Source organism: Sciurus carolinensis, chromosome 4 (assembly GCF_902686445.1).
Source record: "Sciurus carolinensis chromosome 4, mSciCar1.2, whole genome shotgun sequence".
NCBI lineage: Eukaryota > Metazoa > Chordata > Mammalia > Rodentia > Sciuridae > Sciurus > Sciurus carolinensis.
This window is the reverse complement of record NC_062216.1, coordinates 173,730,619-173,757,358: the sequence shown is the minus strand read 5'-3', so window position 1 is coordinate 173,757,358 and position 26,740 is coordinate 173,730,619. Positions and strand designations below refer to the sequence as shown.

General features: G+C 62.4%; 1 protein-coding gene across 3 annotated transcripts in view; it reads right to left on the bottom strand.

Annotated features, from left to right (window-relative positions):
- Positions 1-26,740, bottom strand: part of Gramd4 (GRAM domain containing 4) — an 85,713-nt gene that overhangs the window by 5,531 nt on the left and 53,442 nt on the right. For all 3 annotated transcript variants that reach the window (XM_047550914.1, XM_047550913.1, XM_047550915.1), the window contains exons 4-14: positions 16,757-16,877; positions 12,419-12,483; positions 10,160-10,292; positions 9,451-9,476; positions 8,929-9,020; positions 7,569-7,660; positions 5,382-5,430; positions 4,324-4,395; positions 3,919-3,962; positions 3,738-3,847; positions 945-1,099 (exon numbers count right to left, since the gene is read on the bottom strand). In XM_047550914.1, coding sequence (XP_047406870.1) covers positions 945-1,099; positions 3,738-3,847; positions 3,919-3,962; positions 4,324-4,395; positions 5,382-5,430; positions 7,569-7,660; positions 8,929-9,020; positions 9,451-9,476; positions 10,160-10,292; positions 12,419-12,483; positions 16,757-16,877 — 959 coding nt within the window. The remainder of the gene's footprint in view (positions 1-944; positions 1,100-3,737; positions 3,848-3,918; positions 3,963-4,323; positions 4,396-5,381; positions 5,431-7,568; positions 7,661-8,928; positions 9,021-9,450; positions 9,477-10,159; positions 10,293-12,418; positions 12,484-16,756; positions 16,878-26,740) is intronic.

Here is a 26,740-nt window from a genome sequence, read left to right as displayed (position 1 = left end):
TCTGGTTTCTATCCTGGATACCCCGACCCATGATCCCTCGGATTTCTCCTGTGTGGTCAGCACTGAGCTGTCTTGAGCCCCAGGGAGGCCCCCACTCTGCCATCCCAGAAACAAGGTGGGTCCTCATCTTGTCCCCAGGGCCCAGGTTTCCTGCCTCTGTGCTCCTGGAGCAACCTCCACCTGCAGGACAGAGCCATCAGGCTGGCTGGGTCAGCGGCAGGTCGCTCTGTGCTGGGCTGGGCCACCTGGGGCTGAGCTCAGGGTTCCAGCGAGCTTTGCTATTCTGGAACCTGGGAGCACAATCCACACCCAGCCAAAAGCCTCGCTGCCACAGACAGAGGTGTCAGTGGGTCACTGGACTACTCTGTCCTCAGAGACCATGCTCCACTGTGCCTTCTCAGCAAGCCCTCTGAGACCTCGCTGGGAGTCCTGCCGGCCTGGACCCTCCCCACCCTTCTGAGACCCCCCTAGGTTCACTCATCCTCCACGTGGTCCCAGCTCAGGACCCCGTGCCCAAGAACCACGGGGCCTGCGATAGGGGCCGGCACTAGCCTGCCAGCACAAGATGGGCTCTGCTCGGGTGCTGCTTGACTGCACGCCGTCTCAGTCAGGGACGGTGCTGAACCCCAAGGTCCCCTCGTCCCAGGCCCCAGGCTCAGCAGGCATGGCCAACGCCCCAGGCCTGGCTCAGGAGACCCAGCTCCTAGAACATCTCTGAGAGAAGATCCTCAAGGACCATTGGGCTGCTGGCCCCAAAGGAGAAGACAGGGACGGACAGGCCACAGGAACAGGAGGGCTGAGTGGCAGAGGAAAACCTCGGGATGCTTTCAGTTGCTGTCTTGTGGGCCCAAAAGATCTGGCGAAGATCAGCCGCCAAACGAGCTGAGGCCTGTCTGGAAAGCAGCCTGGGCCCACTGGTGCTGTCCCCCACAGGGTGGACTCACCCTCCGCGACACAGTGGCACTGGCCCGCTCCTTGAGCTGGGGGTCCGTGGGGAGGCTCCGCCAGACAATGTAGGGCGTGTCGTACTTGGCTCGCAGTCGGGGGCAGCGCTTGAAGACGAAATCGATGAGGAAGAACTTGATGCCAGCATACAGCCCTGAGAGGGGGAGAGGTCCGCGTCACCCAGAGCCCTGACACTGCCCAGCAGGACGACAGTGCAGGCATCTGCCTGGCCGGAGCCACCTGCAGCTCAGAGGAGGGCGCTGTGTGGCCAGGCAGGGTCCCGCTCCAAACCCGCGGCGGGAGGGGGCTGGTGGCCATGGACTGTGAGGCCCCAGGCCGCATGGCCATCACCCCAGCCTGTTCCTGCAGCCTCCGCTCCTCACAGTGGACAGGCCTGTGCTGCGAGGACCCGGGGCCCAGGGGACCAGGACTCAGGGTCTGCCCGGGGGAGGGGAGGGTAATCTCCCCAGGAGGAAGTGAGCTGAGTGGTCCAGGTGCCGGGTCCCCAGCAGCCTCAGAACCATGATCGTAGGCTGGGGGTGGCCCTTCCACCTTCCCATCTGAGCAGGGCCATCCCTCTTCCGTCCTGCTCTGTGGAGGTCCTAGGCTGGGGTTCCAGGAACCCTCCTACCCAGGAACACACGGACACCCTCCCAGTCAGACTCCCCCAAGCTCAGCCGTCACCTGCTTGAGTGTGACTCTGGGGGCTATGAATGTCCCACACTCACCCCAAGTACCCTCTGCCTACGTCCCCTCCCCAGCTTCCCAACGGCCTCAGGGTGGCTTCCCACACTGGCCTGCTTCCCTGCAGGCCACTCCTGCCCATTCCCACCCCTCCCAGACCTGGCCTGTTCCAAGTCCAGCATAGTGTAGCCCAGCCCAGCCCAGGCCAGGCCAGACCAAGCAGCTCCCAGGACTGAGTCCACCCAGAACTCTGACTCCAGCCCTCACTGCCCCCAGCCTCACTCTCCTGGAGATGCATCCGTCCTGTGGTCTAAAACCCCATTGGGGCTGTGTCCCGCGCACTCTGACCTGTGGCCAGATGACCATATTCTGCCCACCTTCCCACGCCAGAATCAAAGGGCTACTCCGCCCCCTCCCTCACTTGCTCTGTGGCACTGGATGTGGGCACCTTCACCTACCCAGCAGGAAGGAGAAAGTCCTCAGCTCCCTGTCTCCCTCCCAAACCTCACCCTCTGCTTGCTAACCCCTAGCTCTGCCTTCCCAGTGGTACGAGCCAGGACCCATGGCCCACTGCCAGGACTGGGGCCACGCCTGCCCAGGCCAGCTCTCCCCATCACAGGCCACACCCTCCCACCATAGGCCACACCCTCTCATAGGCCATACCCCCACCATAGGCCACACCCTCCCACCATAGGCCATACCCCCACCATAGGCCACACCCTCCCATCATAGGCCATACCCCCACCATAGGCCACACCCTCCCACCATAGGCCACACCCTCTCATAGGCCATACCCCCACCATAGGCCACACCCTCCCATCATAGGCCTCACCCTCCCACCACAGTCCAGTCTCCACCACAGGCCACACCCCATCACAGACCCCATTCTACTACAGGCCACATCATCCCACCATAGGGCCCACTCTCCCACCATAGGCCACACCTCCTGCCACAGTCCACATCCTCTGCCACAGGGTACCCACCCTGAGAAATAAGACCCCACTCTACTACAGGCCACACCCTTCTCCACAGGTCACACCCCTCCCACTGCAGACCACACCCTCCACCATAGGCCACACCCACTCTTGCCCAGGCAGTGGTCTGGGGAGCCACTCGTCCAAACCATGGTAGGTCATGACAGATGCTATGAAAAATGAGCAAATTGACAGCATGGGGATCAGCCAGACCCTCTGGGCAGAATGGACATGCTCAGGTGCAGCTCTCCAGAGGAACGCGCCCAGCATCTGGGAGCCACAGAGGCAGATTAGGTCCTACAGAGCTCCCAGTGAGCTGCCCGGTGGCTGCTGGCAGGAGAAGCGGACCCACACTTCCATGACAGGCATCCCTCCTGGTGACCACCCCAGACGGCAAAGCACAAAGGAGGAATGCCAGCTGTGTGTGAGCACAGCACGGTTACCTGGTTGCTTTCCTAAGTGGCCACCCAGCTTTGGACAGCGTGAGGGGGACCAGGCCCAACCTCCCAGCTCCACCCTCTTCCCCCGACCCTCACTGCTCTCATGACTCAAGCAACCACCCAGTGCAGGCTGAGACTCGCCTGCCCAGGCCCGTGGGTCCTTCTGTGTGCGGGGACCTGGTCACATCAGAGATCGATTATTGATAATGAGGGAAAGGCAGAAAGAAAGGGGGCTGGGGTGCTCTGCAGAGGCTGCTGCCACAGCTACGCCCGCTGCCCACACCACGGATCCCGCCCGACTCAGAATACCACATTCCAGGTAGACGCGGCCCATGGCTGCATGCCACGTCGCCCACCTCCTCGGCTGCTGCCCGGCTTACTGCACCTCCAACGGGCTCCGGGGCTCCCCAGTGGCGCCCAGGCGGCCAGCACAGAAGCCCTCCACATGGCAAGAAGCTGGGCCCCTGAGGAGCAGAGCTTGACTGAGGCCGCCTGCCTGCCTCGGGATTTCAGGTGGCCTTGTGTCCCCAACATAGACATTTGTGACAAGAAGCAGAAGGAATGCAACATGACTTCAAGGCCAGCCTTGCTCTCGGAGGCGCAGAGACACCAGCAGACACTCGGACGGGAAGTCCCCCGTGATGTGACACTCCCACCAGCCCCGCCTCTCAGGCCGAGGCGGCTCTGCCCTTACCCACGGCCAGCCCCACCAGGCGGTAGGGGAAGAAGCAGGAGGCCAGGAAGGCGGCCCACAGCGCAATGTAGAGCTTCTGCGTGATCTCGGGCTGGACCCACATGAACAAGCTGGAAGGGAGACAGGGGTCAGGCGGGGCGGCAGGTGCCACTGTCACTGTCCCTGAGGGATGGCAACCTACTTTTTGATCTTTTCCAGGATGTCAGCCATCTTGCCAAAGAGATTCTGTGTGAAGAAGAAACGGTGATGACGACAGACCCTGTGTCCATCAGTCACACTGAGAACCCCGGAGGGCCCCAAGACGCAGGGCCCCTGAGCACAGCCCCCTGGGCTGCCCAGCCACGCCAGGCCTGGGAATCTGGTCTGATCAAGGATGAGTGTGCACTCCCCACAAGGACCCGAGGGCAGCGAGTCTGCCTCCTGGGAGCACAACCCAGCCACCACGAGGGCCCCACACGTGATGCCAGACCCTGGCAGAGACCAGGAAGACCACAGGGGATGGGACGGGTCGGCTGCAGGTCAGCGGGCAGCAGACAAGCCAGGCCTGGGTCGGGTGCTACCCATACCCGCCAAGCCTGGCGCTCACCTGGGCCTTCTGAGCAACGTCCAGCACCAGCTGGAACTTCTCGGACACGGTCAGGTCTTCCTTCGGAGGTTCCTTCAGGCAAAGGGGAAGAGAACAGTCCAGAAACACGCCTCTGACGAGATAGCACGAGGCTCCCGCCCCAGCACCTGCAGGTCACTCTGCTGTCCCCACAAAGTCGAAGGGGATGGAGCATCCCCTGGGGCCCCAGCAAGGCCCCAGCAGGAGGAGGACGCCCTCTGGCTGCTGGAGGAAGCCCCGGCACACAGGCTGCCTCACCCAGGTGTGGGAGGGGGCGGGCAGAGCAGCCCACGGTGCAGGGCCCAGTGGCCTCCTCTCGCAGCTCACCACCTCAACAGTGCCTCCAGTGACCACCTGGCCCTAGGCGCTATAACAGGCAGGACACCGGGACCCAGGCAAATGGGGCCTGGCCCTGTCCCACTGCTCGGAGTTCACATGTCTCCCGTTGATCCAGTGAGACCCTCCCAAGGCCCGCGGGGCCCCGGGGCCAGGTAGGTACAGGCACACCGCCCCGTGGACACCTCCGTGACCCTGTGTTCCATGCACACAGGAGGTGCTCACATACTGGGCAGGCCCAGGGAGATGCCCACAGTGCCCCCTTCTGGAGCAAACCCTGAGAACACCTTCTGCTACCAGGCCCGCGGCCCTTGCAGCTGCTGCACTGTGGCCCAAGCGCATCGCCAAGTGTGTGCGTGGGTGGGCGTGGCTGCCAGGGACTCTCGGCGTACCAGGCAGTGGCCCGGGGGTGGGTTCCACGGTCCTAGGCGGGGCCGGGTCTACTTATCTCACCCCCTGTCCGCCTCCCCACCCGCAGGGTCCGGGGGCTGCACAGCCCCCTCACGCCCCCCCCCCCATCATTCCCAGTCAGGCCCAGATGGGGTCAGAGTGGGTGGCTTCCCAGGCTCCTGCTGGGCACTGGCTTTCTCCCCTCACCTCCCCCACCACAGCCGGACTCATCTGTGGCCTCCCCACAGTGCCCGCAGGGTTTGAGGCTGACCCGTGCAGAGAGGTGGAGGGACCCTTTGCCCACCAGGACTCACCACGGCTTCAGACACTTCTGGCACAATGCTCCATTGTATCCTCCAGCCCCTGGCAAAGAGAAGCCACCACAATCTTTAAAATGGTGTCACCAGCAAGTGGCAGAGTCAGGGGACAACCTTGGACTGTCAGCACTGAGCTCCCAGCTGGGGTAAGTGGTCCTCTGCCCTCAATGCTGGCCACCCCGACTGGCTGTCTGGGGGGTGAATTTAACAGCAGCCAGCAGCGGGTAGAGAGGGCGACAGGTGATTGGCTGAAGCAGCTGCGGCATCTGCTGGAGCCAGGGGCCTCAACTGAGGGCGAGGGGCTCCGTGAAGAGGATGTCAAGGTTTTCTTTTCTCCAGAAAAGAGAGAGCTAACAGAAGTCGGCACAGAGAGGACAGACAGACTGCTGTGTCCAACCCGCTTCTGAAGGGCCCTCTGCCCAGCTGGCCGGGGCCCAGGTTCACTCCTTGGGCAGTCACAGGGTAGGCCTGTCCCATGACGTAGAGCGAAGGGACAAGGGTGGGCCTCAGGGTGCCAGCCTCCTCAAAGCCCCTCCAACAGCCTCCCCAGAGAGGGGTCCTCAAGAGAGGACACAGGCGTGAATGAGGCCCGGTCTCACACTCGGGGAGGCTGGCAGCTGGAGTCAGGGGCCTGCCACGAGAGTGCCGTGTACACGCTACACACGCTCACTAAGAACCCCTGTGTGCACACCACGCATGCTCACTAAGAACCCCAGGTCCTTGTGTACACGCCACACATGCTCACTATGAATCCCAGGCCCCTCTGTGTGCACACCACGCATGCTCACTATGAATCCCAGGCCCCTCTGTGTGCACACCACGCACACTAAGAACCCCTGTGTGCACATCACACATGCTCACTATGAATCCCAGGCCCCTGTGTGCACACCATGCACCATCACTAAGAACCCATGTGTGCATGCCATGCACGGCTCACTATGAACCCCGGGCCCCTCTGTGTGCATGCCACGCATGCTCACTATGAACTCCAGGCCCCTCTGTGTGCACACTACTCATGCTCACTATGAGCCCAAGGCCCCTCTGTGTGCACGTCACACATGCTCACCATGAATCCCAGGCCCCTCTGTGTACACACTACGCACGCTCACCATGAACCCCAGTCCCCTCTGTGTGCACACTATGCACGCTCACTATGAGCCCCAGGCCCCTCCGTGTGCACGCTACACACGCTCACTATGAGCCCCAGTACCCTCTGTGTGCACACTATGCACGCTCACTATGAGCCCCAGGCCCCTCTGTGTGCACGCCACACATGCTCACTATGAACCCCAGGCCCCTCTGTGTGCACACTACTCATGCTCACTATGAGCCCAAGGCCCCTCCGTGTGCACACTACTCATGCTCACTATGAGCCCCAGGCCCCTCTGTGTGCACACTACTCATGCTCACTATGAGCCCCAGGACCCTCCGTGTGCACACTACTCACGCTCACTATGAACCCCAGGCCCCTCCGTGTGCACACTACGCATGCTCACTATGAGCTCCAGGCCCCTCTGTGTGAACACTACGCACGCTCACTATGAGCCCCAGGCCCCTCTGTGTGCACACTACGCACGCTCACTATGAGCTCCAGGCCCCTCTGTGTGCACAGTACGCACGCTCACTATGAGCCCCAGGCCCCTCTGTGTGCACACTACGCATGCTCACTATGAGCCCCAGGCCCCTCTGTGTGCACACTACGCACGCTCACTATGAGCCCCAGGCCCCTCCGTGTGCACACTACGCACGCTCACTATGAGCCCCAGGCCCCTCCGTGTGCACACTACGCACGCTCACTATGAGCCCCAGGCCCCTCCGTGTGCACACTACGCACGCTCACTATGAGCCCCAGGCCCCGCTTAGCACTCCCGTCACCACAGACAACATCAGCAGCCTTGTGGGGTGCAGGCCCCACGACTTCACCAACCCACCCCGGGTTGGGGAGAAGCTCCTTCCAGATGCGCATGCAGCCTGATGGGAGGCAAGGGACCCTGCGGCGTCTGTCTAGGGAAGAGCTGGGGAGTGTGCCAGCTCCAGCAAGCCCAGGAAGGTGGCCATCCTGCTGGGGGCCAGCAGCCTCTCAGAGGACCATCCTGAATGCCAGCGTGACTCACGTCAGGTCACAGCTGTGAGGTAGGCACCTGGCACATGCGATGGGACCACGCAACCACTCAGTGCACCTACCTGGCGATGAGGTAGTTGAGGGACAACCTCAAGATTGCCAGGAACAGGAACATGGGGATGGCCCAGCCGTGCCACACGGCATTCATGTACACCTGCAGGTGAGAGGAGGCGGGTCAGCACAGGCCTCCTCCCCTGACCAATCAGGCGGGCCGAGCGGATTCCAAACTCTTGGGGAAGAGGGCTGCAGGGGAAAGGTGGCTTCCTGGTTAAGGGAAGCCATGCAGGCAGGTGGTGGGTTGGGGTGCTCGGGAGGTGGCAGGTCTGAGCAAGCAGCTGCTGAACTGGGCAGGATCACAAGAGGACAAGAGCCCCGTGCAGGAGGCCCAGCCGGCCCAGGGGTTGCTCCCACACCCGACGCAGCCTGGCTGGTGAGGAGGCATAGGAGCCCCCGGTCCCCACAGGCCTGTGGGCACCAAGTGAGTCTGGAAGGTGGGCCTGGATCAAGGGAGCATCTCTCAGCAACAGGACGTAGGACAAGGACATCTGGACCCCAGGAGGGAGGCCTTGCAGAGTGTGTGTTGTGAGGTGGCAGGTGGGAGGGTAGCAGGGCAAGGGTCCCAGGGCCCCAGGGAGGGGTGTCCTCCCCTGCAAGCTTCATCTTGAGTGTGCAAAGTGCTAGTCTCTCAGGCAGACAGTGAGTCCCTGGGGCTGGTGTGGGGGGGCACTAGGCCTCTCAGGGACCTGCTCAGAGGTCCTGCCCCAGGACCACAGTGGACCTGGGAACCTTTCCAGTCTGAGGCCATCTGGGTGACCACTTGACAGGACAGTGCTACCTTCCAGTACTCTGGAAGGTGCCCTGAGGCTATGGTCCCCCGCTCTGACCTGGAGGCCTTGGCAGGTGAGGGGCAGTCAGCACACTGGTCCCCACTACAGTCATGAGCTCCTGTGGAGAACCAAGTGCCCGGGACCGGAGGGAGGGTCTTCCCGTGGGTGCCAGGGCAGCCGCTGCAGGGTAATTCCAGGCAGGGCTCTGGGTCCATTTTCTCCAAAGCCCTCCCACGACAGGTGGCTCAGATACCCCTGTTCCCCAGGTTACCATGTGCTTGTCAGCAGCCTCCCTGGTCCCCAGCACCAGGTGCTCGGGGGAGGACAGGCTTCAGAGCCCCAGCAGGCTGACGCTCTGTGGCCACAGCCCTCCCCGATCGCTCTGGTGAACCAAAGGGCGAGCACACCGAGAGGCCTCTCCTGAGAACGCCACATGAGGTGCGTCCACTAAAGCCCTCCCCTTCCAACTGACCCAGGTCCACTGTGTGCCCACTTTACAGAAGAGAGACTAAGGCCGAGCACCCCCGGGCCCCAGGAAGAGCTGCTGGGGAGGGCCTGGGACACGCTCCCACCCACCCTGCAAGGAGCCACTCACAGTGAAGGCGATGGCGGAGGTGTAGACGGAGTACCAGTCGGACAAGGCAGAGAGGTTCTTCACAAAGCTAGTGACAGGCTTGGCACCGCGCTCTGGGGACCAACAGGCAGCCAGCACAGGCTGCTCTCAGCATGCACGCAGTCAGCCCATTTCCCAGCCCAAGCCACACCCAACCCCAGGCCCAAACTGCCACAGGCACCTGGCAGGCCTGATGCTGGCCAGTGGTCTCCCGGGCTACCGGGCTCAGGGGTCACTGGGGAAATGCCATCTGCCCCCACACCCAAGCTGGTTGTTGGGCAGGAGAAGGGGAAGGGACAGAGCTGGGAGAACACCCTTGCCCTCCTAGGGCCTGGGAAGCGCTGGAGAAATGCTACCAGGTGGCCCCAGCAGGCTCTGCCCTCTATCACCCTCCAAACACCTCCACCGAGAGCCTCTTCCCCAGGAGGGTGGGAGGGGGTCTCCCTCCCAAAGAACATCTTTCTGGAGAGATGCCCAGGCCCCCCAAAAGTCACCCACACTCACTCAGCCGCCTCATGTTCTCAGTCAACCTGTGAGAAGGGGAGAGAGAGGACAGGGTCAGCTTCTCAGCTGGTTCGCCCCGCCCCGGTCACTCCCTGCTGGCACTCGGGTTGGGGACGTGCGAGTGCCCAGCTGAGGGGCACCAGGGCTGCTCATGCAGAGCGGTGGCAGCAGCACCGCACCTAGAGCTGCTCCCTGGGTGCTGAAGGCGGGAACTCAACGCAGACAGACCCAGTGTCTGCGCCAGGCCCCTGGAGAGCAAGTCCCAGCTCCGCCCCATGCCACGCCCCTGGAGAGCATGTCCCAGCTCCGCCCCATGCCACGCCCCTGGAGAGCATGTCCCAGTTCCGCCCCATGCCACGCCCCTGGAGAGCATCTCCCAGCTCCGCCCCATGCCACGCCCCTGGAGAGCATCTCCCAGCTCCGCCCCATGCCACGCCCCTGGAGAGCAGGGGTCTCTTTCTCCTAGCAAGGATGGCTGAGGTGCGGCAACCAGGCTTACAGAGGGTCCAGCCACACTGGCAGGGGCACATGACCCTGCACACAGCGTCCCCACACACAGCTTCACAAACCCAAGAGGAACCGTATGGATGTGACAGGGTTCAGCTCTTGAGCTGATTCAAAGGCCCCAGCTGAACACATCCCCCAGAACAAGGACCCGTCACCATGTCATCATGGACCTCGGTGCAGCCCCGCAGGCGCAAGGCGCTACCTCCGGGCACTGAGGGGCTCCTCCGTCTCCACGGTGCTCTCCTCTGGCTGAAAGCGGAAGTCCTCCACATACTCCCCAAACCTCTCGTAGAACCACTTCTGCAGGCGGGAGGACAGTCCCTGGCTGCGCCGGTCTGCGGGAAGGGGCAGAGGTGGTGAGGGGCACCACGGGTCTGGGCAGCCTATTTTGGGGTCCATCCCCAGATCTGGGGCAGGGAGGGGACTGCACAGCAGGGGTCCAGGAAGTACCTAGACCGTGGGGGCTTCCCAACAGAGCAGATGGATGATGACGGGGGTCTCTAATGGGCGCGGCACTCTGAAGACACGGTGCAAACCAGCAAGCGTGGGGTGGCAGCTCATGGCAAAGGCCACGGTGGGGGTCTGCTGCTCATACCAGGACCCACACCCTTCCTCTCTGCCTCCCGTTTGGGAGGTGACTGGGTGGGCTCACTGCCCCAGGCTGCGTTCAGGGATTCAGTGCGGATGGCTTACACTGTCCATCAAAAGCTAAGTCCTTAGAAAGCTCCCGCATGGCAGCACAGCAGGCAGAATCCCGCTGGGAGCGCACAGTGAGGCAGACCAGACCCCCTTACGGGGGTCGCCTGCAGGGGGTGCTGTCCTGCCATGATTTAAGGGAGTGGGAATGATGAGCAGGTGGTCACTGGACACCACTGTGCCATGAACATGTAGGAATAGGATGTGTCCATTAAGATCAAAGACAACCAGGTGTGCTGTGGGCTCAGGGCAGGTGACTGATGGTCAGCACACCCCAGGTGCCTGACTCAGGGCAGAAGCCACAGGGCCGTAGGCCGACAGGCTGGGGTTAGTGCCCCCAGGGACACCTACGCAGGGGAGGAAGCCCAGTCCCCAGGGAGGACGAGGTGGGGGCAGCATCCTGGGAGCTTCCCTGTCCCACTAGAGCAGAGCAGGGCTCTTCAGGAAAAGGCAGGAGAACAGCTCGGGGTGGAGGGCAGGGGGGCCTGAGGCTGGAGAGCTGTTTGTGGACACAGAGATTCCAGATTCCCAGGGGTTCTGCTGCTCAAGAAGCAACCTTCCTTTGATTTATTTCCACCACTTAAAATCATAGAAGGCATTACAAAAGGTAAAACCAAACAGACTGTAGACTGTGAGGCCCAGGTGTACACGGCAGGCCTGGGGCCCAGGACCAGCGGCTTTTCTGGCCAGGCCCCTCAGGGCTGGCTCCCGAGGACGCCAGTCCAGTGGCTCCCTGCCTCAGGTGTCACACTGACGCCAATGCCTGGCTGCTGCTCAGCTCCTGGAGCTCCCCTTCCACTTGCCGGGGTGCAGCAACAGAGTGACTGTCCCCACCTCCTGGAGGGTGGCACGGCCACTGTGGAGGGCCAGCACTTCCTCCCCGACCACCTGTCCCACAAAGAGCCCACCACCCCTTGACCCTGCAGCAGTCCAGAAAGACCTCTGCTGGACAGAAGGACAGGGCTCCCTGGCCCTGGGCAGGACCAGGGCACTGGGGTCTTTCCCCCCACCCTCTCTGATCCTCACTACCACCCAGCGTCAGGGGCTTGGGGTCTCTTGTACTGCCTCTGGTTTGCTCACCAAGATGCACAGGCCAAGGACTTCCCGCCTGGACCACTGGCCACAGAGTCAAGAGCCACAGGAGGCCACCACCCAGGGTACAGCAGCCAAGCCCAGCCTGGGCTGCCCGTGGTGGGTCTGGCCCTGGCAACCCTGGAAAGGGGGTGGACAGCTTCCCCTCCAGCAGTAAGCACAGAGGCCCTGGTCTCCTCCTGACCCGAGATCTAGCCCCATACTGGGCTCACGGTGCAGGCAGGGAGGGCTCTGCCCATAGGGCACACTGGCCAGGGCCCAGGGCAGGCAAACAGAGCACAGCTCCCCATCCTGCCCCCAAAGGACAACTTTAGAAAGCCAGGGGTGGAATAAGAGACAGAACATGTGCTCAGGGCAGGAAGGCAGGGGGAGGAGAAAGGGCTGTCCTTGACCCGGGGCTGGGGCCCATCCGCCACAGGCCCTGCTGCCCACTCATACCCTCGTTGCAAGGACCAGCCTCAGGGAAGCCACCAGGTCAATGCAGAGCATTGTGACTCGCGGCCTTTAGGCAGGGCCAGCTCAGACAGCACACGGCATTTCTATGAGAAACCACGTCTCAGGCTGGCCTCACACCTGCAGTCTGCTGTGACGACTGGCCAGGTCCCCGTGAGAAGCACTAGTCCAGAGCTGGTGGGAGACTGCTGGATGTCTGGGGAACACTCGCTGGGCCTACCTGCTCCGTGGTTGGCCTGGCTCTGTCCTTTGGGCTGCGGCTGAGCCTGCGGCTGCTCCTCAGCTCTTAAGGAGAAGAGGGGAGAAGATCAAATGTCCATTAGTGCAAACCCACTCCAGCGCTCACGCGGAACCGGGCCACAGGAGGCCCGCGGCATCACTGGGAACCCCGAGCGCTCATGGGCAGGTTCCTACAGCACATGGGCAGCCGAGCTGCGCTCCTGAAGCGCAGGGGTTCTGCTTTTAAATAACCAAGCACACAGCACCTCTAAGGACAACTCCTTTCTTTCCTGCTGCCTTTAACACTGTTGCTTCTTCCATCGTTACGCTCAATACGAACAGCTCTGCTCACGAGGACACCTGCCAGTGTACGTGTACTCAACATGCACGTTTGAGACCCCGGCCAGGGTGAGGCCACGTCACCGCCTGCCAGGCCCCAGCTCCACCACGTGAGCCACCTGCCCCTGCCTGGCTTCCTGTTCCCCCGCCCAGCCTCCTGACCAGTTATTCTCACAGCCCCTTGGGCTCTGTCCACCCATGGACCCCAACTATCTCCCAAATGCAATCCCTGAGGGAGCTGGGTGGCCTGGTCTGGTCCCTTGGTGGTATCTCTGTCCTGGCTCTCCGGCCTGCTGGACCCTCAGTGTACTCAGGCCACCTCACCCTGCACTAGTCTTGGTTGCAGACGCACTGAAGATGCTCTGGTGGCTCAGGCCCTGGCTGAACCTGGGCAGTGGGTGGGAGGGCGCAGAGGGGCTCCTCCAGGGCCGGGGTCTCCGCAGGTGCACCCTTCCACATCTGGTGGAGTGAGAGGTGCCTTCTGCTCCATTCACATCACACGGTGACATACCAACAGTGCCACGAACCAGTGTCCCCACTGATCTGTAACTGCCACGTCATGCAAGGATGGGGGCACAGAGGATGACCTGGACTTCTGTAAGGGGCGGGTCAGGCAGCACTGGTGCTGGGTGAGGGCTACAGTCTCAGGAGCAATGAGGGAGCCAGGGGTTCTGGAAAAGCAATTCTACCAGGAAGCACTTTTGCCAACATGCACCATAAGATCCAAAGGATGAACAGGACCTCGTCCAAGCATCGATGGCCCTGGGGGCCCGGGAGGCATCAGAGAGGCCAGTGAGGCTTCCCCAGGGGCTGTGGCCAGTACTTTTTCACCTCTAATAATAACGCAGGTCACTGCCCAGGCAACCGTTCCCACACAATGACCCGCTAGGGAGAAACAGGCATTTAGCTCACGGCGCATTACAGACTGCCCTTGGGCAGAAGGCTGGCACCTGGGCAGATGTCCAGCAGCAGGGACTCTACCCGCTTCACAGGATGCCAGCAAGGATCTGCCGAGGGCCTGCCAGTGGGGCATGTGGCACAAGGTCAGGAGCAGGCTGAGCAGGACACTGCTGAGAAGCACAGCTTTCACCAGCAGAAAGGAAGCAGAGGGTGGAGTGCCAGGACAGCCGCCCAAGCATCCCGGCAAGCGGTGCTCTTGCAGACGCTGAGGCGTGGCAGGGCACAGGCACCCTCGAAGCCACATATGCACGTGACCTTGTTGGGGGAAAGGACTGCAGGATTTCTAACTACTGATTCTTCAAAAATGATCTGCACGGACATTCGACAATGAACCAAACGAGTCTGGGTGGAATGTGACGGAATTTTTAAAGCCTAGCACTTCCTTCCTGCGGCGACCTAAGCTGGCTCAAGGTGAGGGTGCCAGGCCTGGAGTCGCCCCTTCTCCCGCTGACCTGGCCTAGGTAGGCACCAGCTTGGTCACAGGCCTCACGTCCTCCCCCTACACGTCTTTCTGCCCTCCACCTGCCACTGTGAGCCGCCTGGTCCCCCACCTTCCCATTTCTGGGCTGTCCAGGAGCAGGGGCCAGGAGCTAAGGGTCCTCTCCAGGGAGGCTCAGGTGGGGCAGGGGGCGGGGCCAGACCACAGACTAGCCAGAAGCAAAGGGTAACACTTCCAGGAGGTTTGGGACCGTAACAGGACGGTCCTTGTCCACTAACAAGTGGGCACAGAGGGAGGCAATTTCTCGGGAATTTTCTTAACAACTAAAGCAGAGGTCCATATGCACGTCGTCACTGGGCTAATGCTGCAGCCTGCCTGAGCTTGTCAAGGGCCCTCCACAGGCTCCACCTGGACGCCTGCCCTCCCCCCGCACGAGCATGAAGGGAGAGGACAGGCTGCTCCCCCAGACCTGCTCCCCCTCCACGCCCTACTTCAGGTTTCCGGAAGGATCCTGAATCCCAGTCTCATGTAAAGCAGGGGAGGGCCCCTTAGTACTTCTGGGACCCTCAAGTTTTGCCTCCAGGGTCATGATCTGGATGTTCCTTTACTACCCACCCTAGATGGGGTGGCCTCAGAAGTGACCCAGGTCAGGAACACTCACCACTCAGGGGTGCTGGTGGACCCCAGAGAGGGGCTGGGTGGATGGCAGGTGGGCAGCTGGTGCTGCTGTGGGGAGCAGGGACACAGATCAGCTGAAAGTCACCCCAAGCCACCAGGGGGCGCTCGGCCCCCAGGCGGAGCTGGGTAGGAGGGCTCTGCATCAGGGAGCTCTGTCCTGGTGGGGGCTGCAGCCCCTTCACCAGTGGGTGAGAATACACGCCCACGCCCAGCCATCTGCCCCTGGATCTCCCAGTGTGGACAGGTCCCTGCCACGTCCCTGTGCAGAGTTGACTGTAACCTAATCTGAACTCCCGTGGATGCTCACGGGTCAGCAGCAGCACAACGCTAGATGTGGCCTGTGCACCGGTCTGGTTTGGGGAGGCGCTGACCTCGCAGCCATGGTCAAGCAAGGCTGGGTCACTCCCCAGGCAGGCCTCAGTGACCTGTAGGAGGCGCCAAGGACCCTGGACTACAGGGGAACATGACCTGATCAGCAGCACCCCAAAAGCACAAAGGAGTCTCTGGGAATGGGGCGTGGGGGAGGCGGCAGAACAAGGGGACTCTCCTCCCAGCTGCAGCTCCTCAGAGCGGATGCCACCTGGAAGCCCTGAGCGGAAGCCAGCGTCCAGCACACAGACCGACCCAAGGCACTGCTGCCCAGTGTGGTTATGCAGAAGACACTGGCCCCCATGGGAAGCAGAGTCTGCATGGGTGTCTCGGAGGCAGAGGGTGTGCCCCATCCCCTGGGAGCAGGTCCCTCAGGTGGGGCAGGGCTGTGGGCAAAGGTGGGGTGGGCAGTGCGGAGGATGCGGGTGCAGGAGGCTGGGTCGGTGACTGGCCTGGGTCTCCAGCCTCACCCTCTGCCTCCTTCTGGGAGGTGTCCAGAGGCACACGGGGTCTGTCAAGACAGGTGCCCACCATTTCCTAACTCGCAGCCTTGCTCTGGCTGCGCTCTCGTGGGTGGGCACAGATGTGTGCACAAGGAGACCATGAGCACCCCGGGCAGCTCGACCCTGCCAGAGGTGAAGGTCACTGGAGTGGCGCAGACTCCCACGGGGTGGACCACGGCAGGCAGGCTGAGGCTCCACACACAGTGGGGGTGTTGGGGAGGCAGGGGTGCCCAGGACCCCATCTTGGGGCCCCAGAGGCAGGGAAGTGTCCGAGTGGGTGGCAGGGCCTGGGAGGGGCAGCTATCAGGGAAACAGGCAGAGTGGGGATGTGCAGAGTCAGGTCCTGGGAGGTCCTAAGAGGCCCGGCCAGCCTCCTGGGGCCAGCCTCTGGGGCCAGGCCCCACGGATGGCACACCTGCTGGCCCAGACCAGGACATGAGAGGTGCTGGCGTCTCTGAGGGCCCTACCCATTGTCTCTCAGTCCTGCCCCTCCCATCCTGCCCAGCCTGGGTGGTGACAGGACCCCCCATGCTCAGTTCTCTACTTCCCCCAAGACCAAGGACAATGCTCTGAGAAGCCCTGGTTCCAGCGGGAGAGGGTGGAGACCTCTGCTCAGGGGCTCAGCTCCAGGACCCTGCCCACTGAGGAGAGGGCACCACTAGGGTTTGGACTGATCTGTCCCCCAAGGGCCCATGTGCTAGAGGCCTGATCTTTGGACAGGGACTGGGCACATTTAAGAGTTGGGCCTGGTGGGCGCACCTCAGGTCTGGGGGGCTGCTCTCAGAAGGGAGGATGGCAACTCTAGTGGTTCTCCCAAGAGAGTTGTTACAAAAGAACAAGGCTTTCTGACTTCCTGTCTTGTGATAGGATCTTTCCCCGGCATGTACCCACCATATAGCATTACCATAAGGTCCTCACCAGAACTAAGCTGATGCCAGCACCATGTCCTTGAACTTCCAGAGCCATGAGCCCAGGAAACCTCTTTTCTTTATAAGTACCTAGCCTCAGGTATTTCATTACAGCAACAGAAACGGACTAATGCAAGCATTACCTGGCCTTCAACACCTCCTGCACTTTCTGTTCCAGCTCAATTCGCCGTTGCCGCTCCCGCTCCAGCTCCTGCCGCAGCATCTCTGAGTTGGTTTCTTCTCGCAGCTTCCGGAGCTCTTCCTCTGTGGGGGAGAGAGCAACCAGGTGACTAGCACTCATGCCCCCAACCTGGAGATACTGAGGCATGGCTGCCCAACTCAGAAACAGCAGACGGGTTCCGACTCTGTAACAGACCCGAGTGCTTACACTTTCTCGTGTATGCAGAGTGCTTGGGTAGAGGGATGGGCCCCAGTCCCCACCGGCTGTCACCCGACAGGGCAGCAGCTTTTCTCTGGGGTGCACGCGTGGAAAGGAGCCATTACCTGGGACTCCTCCTGCACAGCCACGGCCTTCTTTACTATGCTTGACATGCCAATCAGAACCACGGGCGCATTTCAGCGAAGCATTGCCACACCCACAGGACACGGGGCCATGGCCAGCCCGCCCACACGCCTAACGCCTCCATGCAGAGGCCCTGGGTTGGTGCAGCAGAGCAACCGCTTGGGCCACTCTGTGTGGAGAGACCTGAGAGCCATCTGAGGTCTGGGGACAGGTGTGCTTTGGGGAAAAGGCCTCCCAAGAAGTGGAATCTGAGTCCTGAAGGAAATGGGGGCGGGGAGAGAAGCAGGCCAGCAGACACGGAGGCACAGCGTGGAGCAGAGCGTCTTCCTGTTCCGCAGCCAAGGGATGACGGGTGCCAATCAGCGACCACATGTTCATGAAGATGTAGCAGGAAGGGGTCCGCGGGCTGCAGACACAGTGCTAGGAGACGGAGCTGCTGGTGTGGATGACCAGCAGAGGCTGGGCGGATGATGGAGGGCGGATGGGTGGACGGACGCAGAGGCACGGGCGGGAAGACGAGTGAATGACTGCTCGTGCGCTCAGTCCGCTGGTGGATCCCACCGAGTGCTAAGGCTCAGCCAGGACCGCAGCCTTGAGAGACAGGAAATCATCCCCTGCCCCGGCTCGCCCCCAAATCACGGCAGGAAAGCAGACCAGGGCAGAAGCAGTCCTCCAGGAGAAGGGGGCTGGGCGGGGACGAGACGGCCCTTGGCGGAGAGGACAGAGCGGGAGCTGCAGGCCAGTACGGTGGGCCGAGGGCTCAGCCCAGCTCAGCATGGGTGGTAGAGACGAGCTTGCAGCCGGGACCCAGGGCCCAGAGCTGCCGCTGAGGAGCAGAGTGCAGGGGGCTTCAGTCTGGGGCCGCACACAGACACGGGCCGAGGTCCATGTGTCTGGACGACAGCTTCCCCCTGCCCCTCAGCCCTCGCGCTCCTCGCACCTCCCCTCGCGCTCCTCGCCCCTGTCTGGCTTCCCTCCTGCACCAACACTGGCGCTCAGGTGACGGCAGTCCCACATGCTCCCTGCCGCCCTCACGGCTCTGGTGCAGGCGATGCTTGAAACACGAGATGGAAGAGCTCGGAGGCCGAGCCTGCCGCCTGCAGCCGCCCGGGTCCCTATTCCTGCTCGCCGCACCTCTGCCCACTGTGCTGCTCATCCGACGCGCCCTGCCACGGGGAAGTGCGGCCTGTGCTTTGCGGGCAGGTCCTTTCCCACGCAGCTATGCAGGTGCCTGGGGCCATTCGTGAGCCTGCTGTCACTGCGCCCTGTGCTGCTGGCCTGGTCAGGGTGCCTGTGGACACCCGAGGCCCACGAGCCCAGCCACTGCCCCCGGGTGCAGCCTGTGCAGAGCACCAAACGCTGCCTGGCATGTGGCCGCTGGGAAGGACCAAGAAGGCATGAAGAGGCCACCAGCACGCCCGGCTGCTCTGCTTCCCTTGCCACCACCAGAACACGGGGAGGGCGGGGAGACCAGGCGCCCCGGCATGGGGATGTGCACAGGGCCCGGCAGCCCCAGAAGCGCCTCCAGGATGTCCTGCCCAGCCACACCCGCCTGATGGAGAAGGCGTGTGCCAGGAGCCTGCGACACACCTGCCGGAGCCACCCTGTGAGCAGCACCTGAAGCACACCTGAGCTGCACTCCCAGAGCTGCCGGCAAGAGGTTCCAAGGCCCCGGGGCTGCCCTGAAGCCCAGAACCTGAAGCCGTCCACCTGCAGCCGTGAGGAGGGCAGAGGCTGGCACCTCCCTGACCATACCCACCTCTGCTGAGCTCACCCAAGAAGACTCAGGTCAGCCCTGCACAGCCACGTGGGCATCCCCACACCACTGGGTGCTGGGCTGGCACACAGAAGCATGCCAGGGCCCAGTGCCCGTAGCACCTTACAGGAAGGGCGGCCCTGGGCAGCAGCCGCCATGCTTGATGCCATGCTTGGCACACTGGCAGCTTGGCCTCAGCCTGCAGGCTGGCTTTCTGGGAGCCCGGACTCTGAGGCCTCTCCTGCCCGATCCTGCACCCAGTGAGTCTGGGGACATTCTCACACACCAGCTCCCGCTGGGCTGTGGGGGTGTGACGTGGAGACGCAGAAGAAGGGGGCATCAGGACGATGGCTTCAGGATGCCTCATGGTCCCCTTCCTCTTACGGGACCGAAATACCGTGGTGATTGACTTTGCTGCCAGGGAGACAGTCGGCAGGCCCACACTGCATTCACGGAGGTGGCGGCCCCCAGAGCCAACCGCCATCCACTGGCAGCAGGCCCCTGGGAAGGGGCTCCCGTCTCTCCAGCTTGAGGACACAGTGGGAAGGGGCCCACTCGCCACTGGTACTGGGGTACCAGGCAGGGGCATCCAGGCTAAAGGGACAGCCCCCTTGAGTCCTGCAGACCTGAGAAACACCAGGAGCCACTGCAGGGCAGAGCTTCAACCCCTGCCCATGCCCGGCTAGGCAGGACCCCCCGGAGCTCAGCCAGGCCCCCTTCTCCCACTCTGAGCCTTTCCCTGAGACTCAGATCCCCAGAGTCACCTGCACAAGGACAAAGGCCAACACAGGAGGAAGACGCTCCTCGAGGTCCCAACAGCACCCGGATTGCAGGGACCCTCACCAGGCAGAGCCGCAACTGACTCAAAGCCTGGGGCCTCCCAGGGAGGGAGGCCTCCTGCCAGGACAGGGCCGATGGCAGGAGGAAGCCAGGACCCCGGCCACAGAAAACAGGGCAGGTGCACACAGTGAACCCTGTGGACCACAAGCACAGGGTGCCCTGCGGCCACCGTGAGGAGGACAGCGCAGATGGAGCGCCATCTTCCTGGGACAACTTGGCAGGCCCCTCCAGAGACGTCCTCCTGTGGAGGCAGGGACCAACCTGGTCCCCCAACAGAATCAAGCAGAGGGCTGGGAAGATAGCTCAGCTGGTAGAGTGCTTGTCTCGCAAGCACAAGGCCCTGAGTTCGATCCCCAGTACCGCAAATACAAAAAAAAAAAAAAAAAAAAAATACAAAACAGAACCAGGCAGAGGGCAGGCATGGGTCCAGGTGACTGGGCAGCCTCAGTCTCAATGGCACAGGCCACCCAATGCCAGGGCTGGAAGGCTGAGCCTGTTCAGGAGGGAAATCCCCAAAGGACTGGCCGCATTTACCTAAGCCACGTGAGCCATTCCTGAGCCCAGAGCTCTGACTGTCGCATCACCTGCTCTGTGACTGGGGACAGAGGATCCCTGGTGAGAGGTAGCAGCTCCCTTGCTGGTGGTCAAGGTGAGACCCTCACCAGCCCAGAATCTTCTTGGTACCTTTCCTGACCACCTCACCAGAGTTGGACACACACGACCACACTGAGACCCTGAAGCTCAGGCCGAGGTCAATACAACAGCCCCGGTTGTCCTCCGGGAACAGCTGTCAGGACGAGCATGGCCTCAGGGCACAGGGGGAGAGGCCACAGGTCAGCGAACCTTCTGAAAACATTTAGGCTTGCTGAGTGTTGGCGTCCACTCGCTGGGGAACATCTGGAGTGAGCAGAACTCTCCACAGTCCCTCCCCTCTGGTGCCTGCAGACCACAGGGCAGCTGGGCAAGCTCAGGAAGACCCTGCCCAAGGTGGCCTGAGGAGGCTGGCCAATTCCATGGGCAGGCACTGGCAGGCCCCGTCAGTCCTGGGAACGAGGACCCAGGCCCCCCACGGCCACCCTTGCCGCCACCCGGGGGTTGTCTGGGTGGAGATGGGGATCCCGAGGCAACGCAGGTCCACAGAGAAGGGGACAGCAAGCAGGGCTCCAGCAAGCATATCAGGTTTCCAAGTCTGTGTCCACTCTGAGCTGAGCCAAATCTCTGCAGGTCCCGAGGGAGGACCCCCACCCTGTCACTGTTGGCTCTGGCCCCAGGACCCAGCCTGGCTCAAGAAGGTGATAAGAACAAGGGGAAGGGACAGAGGGTGGGATGGCTCAACACATGCCCACACAGCATGTCAGGGACAGGGAGGACATGCGGACCTTGGGGTGGCCGGGCTGCGCCAGTGCTGGCCAGTCCAGAGGATGCCACAGTCAGGGATGCGGTGACGGGACCCCAGCACCTGGTCTGGCCTCATATCAGAGTTCCAGGGAACACTGCCCTGGAGGACTCAAGAGCACTGAAGAGTCCTGCACGTGGCATCCCCTGACACTGTGTGATGCCCACTGAGGTTCGCTTTCACTGGGAAACACTGTGTACCCGGCTCTGTGCATGGACATGGCCAGGAACAGAGGGGACAATACCCTGCGCAGAGCAGATGTCCAGGTGGGACCTGGGGAACAGCATCAGGTGAATGAGTGGCCCCTGAGCGAGATCTTATGCAGGTCCTGCCTGGCTCTGGATCTCTCAGTGGGCAGGGCCAAGTCCCCAACGGGAAGAGACCCTGACACCTTGGGGCCTTCCTCTGGGAAGGTCACACACCAGATGACAGCAAGGAGGGCCTGAGCCTCCCTGCTTTGTGAAGAGTCTCCACCCATCTGAGATGGGCACCCAGGTCTCTCCGAGGTCACCTCCTATTCTCCTATTCTCAGCCACCAGGCCCCTCCTGCAGTCTGACATTCAGCAGGGGCTCGATTGAGGTTCACTGCAGGAGCTGGTGGACCAATCCTCTCCCCTCGGCCTCTGCAGAGAACCCTGGGCGGGCGCTTCTGCAAAGGTCAGCAGCCACCTGGGACACGTGCACTCAGGCAGCCGCCAAGCCAGGCCTGGGACACAGCACAGAGCTTCTCCATCCCAGGCTGACGGAGCCTCCACCCGTGAGGGCCAGAGGGCCACACTCCACAGGTGAGCCCTGCTTCCGGCAGGTGCCTGGGAGGAGGAGGGTGGAGGCTGGAGGGTTTGGACCTTCCCTTCTGTAGGTCTCAACGCCCAACGCCCCCACACACCCGTGGCCTCGAGGCCGCCAGACACCTCCAGCCACACGCACAGGAGCAGATGCTTCGGCTGCCCCAGCACGGGGAACAGGAAAGCACACTTTCCTTACAGGCCACCCCTGAACACCCCTTCCTGGCATCACTAAATCAGAAAAGGCCAGCTCATGATTCACCAAGTAATGGAACGTCAGCGAAAGCCTGAGCCAGGGTGGCCATGCCAGCCCCAGGGACAGAGGAGGACGGTTGTGGACAGTGGTCCCTTCCCGAGACTGGCCGGTGGGAGTGAAAGGGTGCCTCGTACCCCAGGGGACTCAGAGAGGAGCCCAGGGCCTCTCGTCTGCATCCCCTGCACACTGGCCTCGGCCCTCGCCGTCCCTGAGCACAGGAAGCTCAGCCGCCACCTCCAAGCTGCCTCCTTCCACCTCGCCCGAGCTCTGGCCTGGCCAGCAGGGCGGCTGGGCAGCCCTGCGGGCACGCCCCCTCCTACCCAGCCTGGAAAATCAGCTTTCCTTTGCCAGCAGAGCAGAGAATGCTTCCTGCCTTTTCCTGGTGCCACAGAGCCACATAAATAAAACCAGCAGGCTTTCTGACCACCTCTCTCTCACGTGCGTGCTCACTCGCTCTCTCTCCCCTTGAGCCAATGGCCCCTGCAAGGCCCAGTGTCTCCCTCCCCAGACTCAAACAATGGGCAGACTGGAGGCCTGGGTACTGCGGGCCGCCTGCTGCCCACCAGTGACACATTTAGGTCAAATGCAGTGCAGGGTTCCGCTGTCTTTCCGCAGGACAAAGGCGACACAAACCCCCATCCTCGGTTTTTCTTTCTCCTCCTGAGGAGGAAACAAGGTTTCCTGCCAAGTGGAAAGGGCTGTGCTGGTCACGCCAAAGGCCCCTGGGCTCACTCGGCCTCCCTGGACCAGCCCCCAGGGTTCTGTGCTTGGGACACCCCCAACCAGAAGCGGACTGTGGCTCTGACAGTGTCCCCGCCTCCTCCTCTGGGGGCCTGGACCCAGGTCCTGTGAATCTGCTGCTGCCAGGGTCCAGGGCTCCGCCGGCTTCAGCTCAAGGTCTCTGTGTGTCCTCGAATGCTCACAGATGCCCCAATGACCCAGGGTGGCCTACCCAGGATGCGGGGCCCGCCACAGACTCTGCTCTGGCGCCCGCACTCAGGAGTGAGGGCTCCCGCAGAGCAAACCCTCGCGCACAGGCAGCGGCTTCCTGCGGCTGCTGGAGAGTCACCATGACCTTAGTGGCTTAAGGCAACAGCTCTTCTCTTATAGCTCCAGAGGTCAGGGGCCCAAAAGGGGTCTGGCTGGGCTCAAGGCGAGCGTGGGGCCGCTCCGCAGGAGGACCTCTGTCCTGGTGTTTTCCAGTGTCACAGGCACCTAGAGCTCATGACCCCAGGCACCAATGACGTCACTGGCTTCTGACTCCACTGCCACCTCTCCTCTTCGAACCTTCCTGCCTCCATTTAAGGACCCTTGGGATGACTTTGAGTTCATGGATAATCCCGGATCATCTCTGTCTCAGATCAGCAACTCTGTCACCTCGGCTCGTCCCTCCGCCAGGGAAGGTCGCATTCATGTTTCAGCAATTAGCATGCAGACACTGACGGGGGCCACTCTGCTGCTACGACTCCCTCGTGAGACACGATGCAGGTTGGAGAGTCCCCAGTAGCCAGGGATGGGGGTCTCTTCCCTCCCCTAGCCCACAGCAGACCTTCTGCCCTTCAACCCCTGGTATTCTGGGGTCACAAGCAAGGAGCCTCCCTCAGCAGGCTGGCTGCCCCTCCTGGGGTTTACAGACACCAGCTGGTCCCTTTCTCCCCACTGACAGGTGGGCCCAGACGTTCCTGAAGCAGGACCCACCAGGACTGCACCGGGGGGCCTGATGACCTTCTTCCGACGCCAGGGTGGAGAAGCCCCAGCCAAGGGGACACTCCCGGCTAGGCCTATATACTCAGAGGCCCCGTGAGGCGGGCGACGCCTGATCTCCCGAGACCCTCTGCCACGCGTCCTGGAGCAGAGCCCAGGCTCCGAGTGCCTGACCCCACTCCTCACGCAGGCCACACCGTGCCGGGAAGCTGCAGAGGTGGACACTGCTCCCCGCCGGCCAGCAGCTCAGCCTCAGGCAGGGACCTGGGGCAAAGACTGCCACCAGCACTCTAGCCCCAAAGTCCCAGAACCCTGGGCTGCGTCGCTGCCGCACCACAGGCTGTAGATCACACGGGCAGCTCCGAGGCCAGGGGCCTGCTCCACCCCCAGGCCTGCTGCTGGCCACGGTGGGCTCCGAGCACTCCGCTGACCTGGTTACAGTCAGCCCAGGACAGCCAGGCAGCTGCAGGAGGCCAGGGCAGCCACGACACCTACCTCCCAAGGGTGCACCCCACAGAGAAAAGATGAGGCACAGCTCAGGACCAGGCTTCAGCTCAACCCGACACCCACTCCAGCAACCCAATCCACTCGTCAGGAAGGCCAGGAAGACCACCCCGGTGCGTGGCCCCGAAGGAAACCAGGACAGTCCCTGAGGGTACAAGGAGCATCAGGGGGCACAGTGTGACCGGTGGGAGGAGGAGGGACGGGGCCAAGGACGGTCTGGAGGCCTGAGACAGCCTTGTGCCCACAGGTCTTGCAGTGGTCAGCAAGCCAGGTCAAGCTCTGGTGGCAGTTTTCAGGGCCACTAATGAGAGCGATGTCCAGTCCTATACAGAGGCTACTTTATTTATGGAGACCACAGCTCCTGCCTCTGAAGGGTGAAGCCAAACGAGCTGCAGACTCAGAGACCCTGAGACAGGGGAGACGCCCAGCAACGCGTTTCACGCCGAGCTCGCGGGATGGAAGCTACAGGAAGCCCCAGGCAGCTGGGCTGTCAGGCTGCCACTTGGTCCACGCTTCAGGCCTCACCCCAGGGTCTGGTGACCAGCTGACTGGGACTCCGGAGCACCCCTCCCTGCCCACAATATTCTGATCTCAGCGGACGCAGAGGAGACCCCTCAGCCCATGACCAGCACAGCCCGGGCAGCACAGCGGCAGCTGTACCCACCACCCTGGCCTCCGCAACACCCAGCCCACAGGGAAGCTTGTGGGAGGAAGGAAAGCAGCTTCCAGGCTATTTTTAAATCTGCAAAAGTAGAACTCTGCAGCAGGAGTCCTCGCCGCACACTACTCCACAGCCCCAGCCTCAGCCAGAAATAAAAATCAAGTGATGATCCTTAAATAAAACTCCTTCCCACCGGCCAAAGCACAAGCCCCCAGAAAGAGAAGGCAGCTCCTGCCAGGCGGGGCTGTGCACCCTGCAGCTGGCCAGCACCTCGCCCAGACCCACTGCTCCTCCCCGCACCACCAGGGACCTTTCTAGAAGACAAAGCCGGGTCCTCCCGCACACAGGTGCAAGGGGACCCCTGAGCCGGGGGCACCCCTGCACCCTCGGCATCAGGAGGAGGCAGCTCCCCTCCCGTCTGTGCCCAGGCGACTCACTCTGCTTGGGGGAAACAGTTCACCACAGAACTACCCCCTTCTCTGCCCATGTCCCCTCACAGGCTCACTGTGCATGGTCAGGGCTCCAGGCAGAGGCACCAACGAGCCACGGACGCTGCACACACACTGCCGGGCTCTCCTGCTGCAGTTCCGACCTCCTGGCTACCGGGCACGCCCGCCTAGCACTGCACTTTAGGAAACAGACCGTGGAGTTAGGGTGGACACACAGCGCTCTGGGATCTTGCCAGGTAAAAACCAAGAAGTGAGATCCCGCCCGCCGCTTCCACCCCAAGGACTGACTATCAGGAACCCATAACGGCCTCTCAGCCCAAGACTGCACAGGGTGTCAGACTCCAGGGCCCGGCACTGAGCTGGCGACGGTTCAGATACCCTCCAGACAATACTCAGCTAGCCAGTCCTGTCCCAAGGCGACAGGCTCTTGCTAAACGTGCCCCCCTGCTCAGCGTGGGCCTGGACAGGCAGGGACACTCTGCCCCCACTAGGTGAGGTCAGCCCCAGGGCTCCGAGTGGGTGGGCTGGCAGGGAGCAAAATGACAGAGGACACCCAGGTCTGGGACAGCATGGGGGCAGAGGGAGGAGTGGAGGAGCCAGAGATCGAGGGCTCTGGGAGGCACGCAGAGGGGCACGCCCCACGGAGGGACCGTCCCCCACCCTCTGCCCATCCTCCTCTCCGATTCACCCGCCCATCCACTCGCACACCCGGTTCACCCACTTGCTCAGGAGCTCGCTGATCCAGCCAGCCGCCCACCCATCTTCCATCCCTGCACGCACCACGCACATGCACACACACACACCCAGAGTGCACTGAGCACCAGCGCTGCCAGGCTCTGTGTCCACGCCTGCGGAGCTCACGGGTGGGGAATGGCTATCTTCACTGCCCGTGCATCCAGTCTGTGGCAGACACGAATGTGGAACAAGGGTGCCCCCCAGAGTCGCACACTGGACACACCCAGTGCTACCCTGGCACCCCACGGACACCCTGCCTGCCAGGGTGGCCTCACTTGTGCAGACAACAGCTTCAACAGGGACCACAGGGAGGTAGCAGAGGAGGGAGGCCACTGACCAGGCAACTCCCCTGCCCCCTGCACACCCCACGGCGGTGCCATCTGGAAGCCGGCACAAGTGCTCAGCCCCTCGCAGCCTAGGGGCTCATGATGTGCCCCGTGGGACAGGACAGTCGGTGAGAGACGTCCCAGAGATGGGCGGGGGCTCCCCACTCAACACTCCGCAAGGACTGAAAGGCA